Source organism: Bubalus bubalis, chromosome 22 (assembly GCF_019923935.1).
Source record: "Bubalus bubalis isolate 160015118507 breed Murrah chromosome 22, NDDB_SH_1, whole genome shotgun sequence".
In the NCBI taxonomy this organism is placed as follows: Eukaryota; Metazoa; Chordata; class Mammalia; order Artiodactyla; family Bovidae; genus Bubalus; species Bubalus bubalis.
Window position 1 is genome coordinate 24,973,091 of NC_059178.1, and position 6,000 is coordinate 24,979,090.

General features: G+C 53.9%; 2 protein-coding genes across 4 annotated transcripts in view; one reads left to right on the forward strand and one right to left on the reverse strand.

Moving 5' to 3' along the window:
- Window positions 1–4,495, reverse strand: part of EMILIN2 (elastin microfibril interfacer 2) — a 58,588-nt gene extending 54,093 nt beyond the window's left edge. The window contains exons 1-2 of one of the 2 annotated variants that reach the window (XM_006071067.4): window positions 4,004–4,495; window positions 3,341–3,463 (exon numbers count right to left, since the gene is read on the reverse strand). In XM_006071067.4, coding sequence (XP_006071129.4) covers window positions 3,341–3,463; window positions 4,004–4,137 — 257 coding nt within the window. In that variant the 5' untranslated portion in view covers window positions 4,138–4,495. Of the gene's footprint in view, window positions 1–1,683; window positions 1,893–3,340; window positions 3,464–4,003 lie in introns of those variants that run through there. The other variant, XM_044934554.2, reaches the window with a different exon arrangement.
- On the forward strand, window positions 2,507–5,136 carry LOC123465286 (pro-resilin-like). 2 transcript variants are annotated; one of them, XR_006640466.1, is made up of 2 exons: window positions 2,507–2,646; window positions 4,546–5,136. XR_006640466.1 is itself a non-coding variant. In XM_045164028.1 (2 exons), the coding sequence occupies exons 1-2, from the start codon at window positions 3,514–3,516 to the stop codon at window positions 4,753–4,755; spliced, it is 318 nt and encodes a 105-aa protein (XP_045019963.1). In that variant the 5' UTR covers window positions 3,507–3,513; the 3' UTR covers window positions 4,756–5,136. The 2 variants fall into 2 exon arrangements, 1 of the variants encoding a protein (XP_045019963.1); XM_045164028.1 differs by lacking the exon at window positions 2,507–2,646 and adding an exon at window positions 3,507–3,621.
- The last annotated feature ends 864 nt before the right edge of the window (window positions 5,137–6,000 follow it).

Consider the following 6,000-nt stretch of genomic DNA (forward strand, 5'->3'; position numbering starts at 1 on the left):
AGCCTAACAAACCAAACAAAGGAAGCAAACTGGCCAGTGTTTTCATAAAATAAGAGCCAAACCGCACAGCATGGTAGACAGTGTGAAAAATGATGGAGTCCACGGCATCCTTGCAAATGATGCCCAGGAAACAGAGTGAAGCACACAGGCATGAACACACATGCACAAGCTCGTACGAGGACCAATGATGCTCACTCACTTTTATGTGGGAATTGCCTTCCGTGAAAGAACGTGGAAATACTTTTAGTAGCTGAGTACTCTACAAGTACTAAAGTGGTGTTTCTTGTTGTTGTTGTTTTGCTTTTGTTTAGTCACTAAGCTGTGTCTGACTCTTTTGCGACCCCATAGACTGCAGCCCACCAGGCTCTTCTGTCCATGGAATTTTCCAGGCAAGAATACTGGAGTGGGTTGCCATTTCCTTCTCCAGGGCATCTTCCCAGTCCAGGGATTGAACCCGCATCTCCTGCATTGGTAGGCAGGTTCTTAACCACTGAGCCAACCAGGGAAGCCACTAAAGACACCCTCATTCTCTCTCATGTTACAGGGACAGAGGCCTGTCCACAAAGGCCAGGTCTCCTGGCAGCGCTGCCACTACCCTGTCATGTGACCACAGGAAAGTCAGGGACTTCTTGCCTCAAGTCTTCACTGATAAAAATGGGGACAACGGTATTCATTTTGAAGGACCATCACGGGCATTAAATTAATGTATGGACTAAACAGCCCTGACACGGCACCTGACACACAGGCTGTCCTCTACAGCATCAGGAAAGCGCTTACTCACAACACCCGTGTATCAGACAAAACCCTCTCCACTTCCAGTTTCACACGAACGACGCCCAAATTCACAATCTGGAACCAAAGTCTCTGTACGTGCAAACGGAGCATCGGCTAACCTTCTGGAAGCCCACGCATGCCAAGTCCCCAGACCCCGCGGCAGCTGAGCGTCCAGCTCGGAAGTTCTCCTACTGTAGGACTTACTTCCCCCTGAACCCTGGTCTCCCTCTGATTTCCCTCAGTCTCAGGGCAAATTCAGTCTCTCCCTTCGGCTTTTTCACTTCTGTCCTAAAACCTGCTAAGTCTTCCAAGTAGCTCTTCATCTGCTTTAAAGTGTGAAAGTGTTCAGTCGCTTAGTCGTGTCCGACTCTTTGCGAGGACTCCATGGACTGTAGCCCGCCAGGCTCCTCTGTCCACGGGGATTCTCCAGGCAAGAATACTGGAGCGTGGGTAGCCATGCCCTCCTCCAGGGGATCTTCCCGACCCAGGGATTGAACCTTGGTCTCCCGCATTGCAAGAAGATTCTTTACTGTCTGAGCCACCAGGCTTCACCTGCTTGGCTACTACCAATTCCCTTTTCCCACAAAAACCCTTGAAACACATTCGACTCTTGGGTAAAGGGGTTTCCACAGGACCACACCCTGCATCTCACACAAGTTACAAGGCCTAGCCCCCGGCCTGCAACTGTCTCCTGCATTAGCAGAAGGCCTATCCCCCTCCTCCTGCTGCCCCAGACCCCTGGCCTTTCTGGACCCCTCCACCTCCTGGGCTTCTCCTCCCCAGCTCTCTAAGATGGCACTTCCTCTTCCAAGGCCTTGGCTTTGCTCTCTCTCCTCCTCCCTGCATTCTCTCCACCGCTCCTAACAGCTCAGCTCTGCTCCGACTCTGTCAATACCGCATGGCTCCTACCTGCTTCTCCCACGATGCTCGACAGTCACCAGTGGCTAAACCACACTCCCCACTCGAGCCTGTCATAGGCCTCCAGGCCCGCCTGTCCCATGCCACCCAGAAAGCCCCCTCTCCAAAACTCCAGGCTGAGTTTCCCAAGAACCTTCACTTTCATGGGTCTCAGGTCCTAAGGATCAAATCATGAAGAACTGACAACACCTGTGAATTGTGAGCAGCAACTTGGGCTCCTGGGCTCATCAGAAACACCTGCAAAATGCTGTGTTCTGCGCCCTGTGTAACCAGAGACACAGGCATTAGGAGAACACTGTGCCCCTCTGATGGGCTACCCAACTCAGTGTGACAGCCAGCAATTCAATGTCAAACCCATGCTCTGCATAGTGCAGTGGGGAGTCTAAGTTTTTTTTGTTTTGATGGGGGTAGTGGTTTTTTTGCTTTTAATAGGACTTATCCTTTCCCTGGTTCAATCCCTGGGTGGGGAAAATCCCCTGGAGGAGGGCATGGCGACTCACTCCAGTATTCTTGCCTGGAGAATGCCATGGACAGAGGAGTCTGGAGGACTACATACAGCCCATGGGGTGGCACAGAGTCGGACATGGACTGAAGTGACCTAGCACGCAGGCATCCCTTCCTTGTCTCAGTCCTCACCACAGCCCACCTGGGATGATCCCAACTACAGCCTGAAGCCCACCCCCACCCCTCCATTGCCTTCTGGGATAAGGTTTCCTGCAGCACAAGTTCCAGTCTGTCCCTTCGCTCTGCCAGAGACAGATCCGCCTACTGGCTACTCTTTGCTGTAAAGACAACTGTGCTCTAAGACAAACAACTTATTCTTAGGGGAAAACAATTAATTTCAACCATCCCATGCGTCGGCTACAGCCATTTATTCACATCAGCTCACCCTCTGATATCTGACTTACACAAAAAACACAAAGACTCGCCAGATGACAACTGAATGAGGATGATGTATGTAACAAAATCTGTCCTCTGCTGCTTCGCTTCCTCCTTGCTGTTTTTTTAAGACAGTGAAATCTTTATGAGCAAAAAGATTAATCCTTCCCCTCCTCTTTAAGGACCATTCTCTCCTGACAACCACTTAGCTGAATCCCCCAAATCTAGCCTGAAAAAACAACAACCGCACACTTTCAAGCGGGTTGTTCCTGGGGACTTTGGTGTAGAGACACACAACACCTGGAAGAGGTCAGTTTTATGGGGACATTTGGACAAAACGCCTGATTCAGAACACTGGCTAGAACAAACCTCTCAGCTAATCCTACCCATAAGAGTTTTTAGCAGTATACATTTTGGAATCTTCTCCGTGCCCCAGAACACACAATATGGATCTAATTAGGTCCAGCTGCCTTATGTTAGTAATAAAATTGAAAGAAAAAGAGAGGGAGAGAGAATGGGGGTGGGGGGCTTTGTTCGTCCCCTCCTCTGCCTTGCGATCGACCGCAAGGCAGGCGCGTCCCGGACGCTCACTCCAGACTCGAATACCCCGGAGAGCCTGGTACCCCGCTCAGCGCTCAGACTTTTCAGCGGCTGAGTTTTCATCCGCTGGAAGAGATTTTCTGAGCCGCTGGAGCCCAGAGATCCGACCCCACCCCTGCCCCAACCCCGGCCCAGCGCGCCCCGCCCGCCCCTCCGCTCCACGACTTACATGAGTGCAGACGGACAGGGCTTCTGGTTCCAGCCACAGTTGTACTGAGCTTGGATAAAAGTCTCGCTTCCCTCGAGCACCGAGCAGCTCACGTTCTTGTTCACGATGTAGGCGCACCAGTTCCTGGGGTGAAGGAGAGTCGGGGAGAGGGCACGGCATAAACCCGGAGAACAATGAGGCGGGGGAGAGAGGGAACGAGCCTTCAGGGCGACCGACCGAGCGAGGGTCGGGGAGCCTGTGGTCCCACGGAGGCGGGAGGCCAACCAGCCGACATACGGAGGGTGCGCGGGTCCACCTTTGGAGAGCAGGCACCTTAATCCGACAAAAGACGGACAGAAGGGCCCTCCTCCCCACGTCCCAGGGACCCCAGTCATTCCCGGGGAGTTTCCGGATCGCCCTGCCCTGCGGGACTCTCCCTGCGCCTCACGGTCCGGGACGCAGCACCGCTGGGGGCGCGGGCGAGGTCGCCCGGGACGCCCAGCTCCGGCCGTGGAGCGCGCTCCACCGCGGAGGAGGCGCCGCCTCGGCAGCCCGAGGGAGGACCTCGGCTGCGGCTCCTCGCCTTTGGCGGGCAGCGTGGGGTCCTGCGGGAGACCGGGGAAGGGTGGGTGGGAGCCCACGGCTCTCGGCCGTCCTGGGGGCGAAGAGAGACCACGCACTTACTTGTTCCTGGCGCTGGGCCGTGCGGGGTGCCCAGGCTGCGGGCTGGCGTGGCACAGCCCCGCGCCGCCCAGGGCCAGCAGTGCCAGCGCCCAGCGCCAGGGCGCGCGGGGCCGGGGCCATGTCGGCGGCCACATTCTGCGCGCGGCGGGCGCGTTTCGCCGGCCGGATCCGGAGCGCGGGTCGGACTAGAGCCGGGAGGCTGCGGGCGGCCGGGGCGCGGCCGGAGAAGGCAGGAGGCTTGGGCGCTGCGCGGCGCTCTTACCCGCGCAGCGCAGCCGCCCCCTCCGGCTTCTCGCTCCCACTTCTCCTTTCCACCCCGTGCGCCCGCGCTTCTCCTCGGTCCCTCAATGACGCACAGGTCCCCCCGGGTGCCGCCCTCTTTATTTCACTTCCCTCTCCGGAACGTGACTCTCCCTCCGCCGCGTCTGTCTCCCGTCCTCTTGCTTCCCGGCAGGGGGTTTGAGGTGAAAGGTCTATAGGGTTTGGGAGAAGGGTCTCTGTTACAGAATTTCCAATTACTCATTCCTTTGGTCTCTTCCCAGAAGCCGGGCGACTCCGCCTCCCACCTTCCAGCGGGCGCGGCCGGCCCCTCGGGAAGGGCCGTCGGCGAGTCCGGCGGGGCTCCCGGCGGGGCTCACGTCGTGCCCGGTGCCGGCTTCCCAGGGCTAACGAGGGACATCTTTATCAGTCCTTCGTTTAACTCGACTCGGATTTCCTCCTCTGGCAAGACGCAGCTACTCCTCCGCACTTGAACTTCGGAGAGTTTAGGAGGAATGAACGCGGGTCCTCTTTTTCTTACGCATCCATTAAACAGTTTCCAAGTCAACGTGCCAGGCAGCCGGGGATGAGGAAAGAGCCCCACCACCACCGAGCAGCTTCTTGAAGCACAGTATCAGACTCTAATGTACTCCACTAATTTCCAAAAGGTAGTCCCACAGCCTCTGCTTCTGAGGTCCCATTCTGAACTTTTAAAAATTATTATTAAAGACATTTACTCCATAATAATCACCTTTTCCTCAAAACAGTTCAGACACTGCTAGACATTGTCTTTCACGTGCTTGCATATTTTCTGCCTATTGTTTTTGCAGTCTCCTGTTTTTTTTTTTAATAAAAGATTATATAATGAACATTTCCATAGGTCTTAAATACTTCTTTACATATACAATTTCAGTTCAGTTCAGTTCAGTCGCTCAGTCGTAAACCACTCTTTGCGAATCCATGAATCGCTGCACACCAGGCCTTCCTGTCCATCACCAACTCCTGGAATTTACCCAAATTCATGTCCATCGAGTCGGTGATGCCATCCAGCCATCTCATCCTCTGTTGTCCCCTTCTCCTCCTGCCCCCAATCCCTCCCAACATCAGAGTCTTTTCCAATGAGTCAACTCTTCGCATGAGGTGACCGAAGTATTGGAGTTTCAGCTTCAGCATCAGTCCTTCCAATGAATACCCAGGACATATAGTTTAGTCGCTGTATGATATTCCATTTTATTTCTATTTTTGAGTTACACCAATCGCTACCAGGGCTTCCCAGGTGTCTCGGTTGGTAAACAATCCTCCTGCAATGCATGAGAGGCAGGCAGAGCCGCTTTGATCCCCGGGTCAGGAAGGTCTCCTGGAGGAGGGCATGACAATCCACTCCTGGAGAATCTCACGGACAGAGGAGCCTGGCAGGCTACAGTCCACTGGGTCAAAAAAGAGTTGGACATGACTGAGTAACTGAGCATGCACGCTTGCTCGCAATCTCTACAAATTTCTTTTGGAAGGAAGCAAATTCGCAGAAGAATTGGCCATGAACTGTGATGGGAATCATAAAACTTTGTTCCTTACGGTAACTAAGTGAAGCCAGGGGGTCCATTTTATTTCTGATATGCTTTGATGGTATTATTGGGCCTTTTGATTTGCAAATAGGAGAAAGAAAACTCCCTAAGTAGAAGCTTTACAAGAGCCAAGCAGAAAAATATACCATGTAAGGACATAGTCTGTCCCTGAACTCT

Bases quoted from the DNA above. Each gene is read 5' to 3' on its own strand.
- LOC123465286 (XM_045164028.1), top strand. From the start codon at position 3,514: ATGAGGCGGGGGAGAGAGGGAACGAGCCTTCAGGGCGACCGACCGAGC. The intron at 3,622-4,545 runs GTGCGCGGGTCC...GTCTCTTCCCAG, and splicing joins AACCAGCCGACATACGGAGG to AAGCCGGGCGACTCCGCCTC.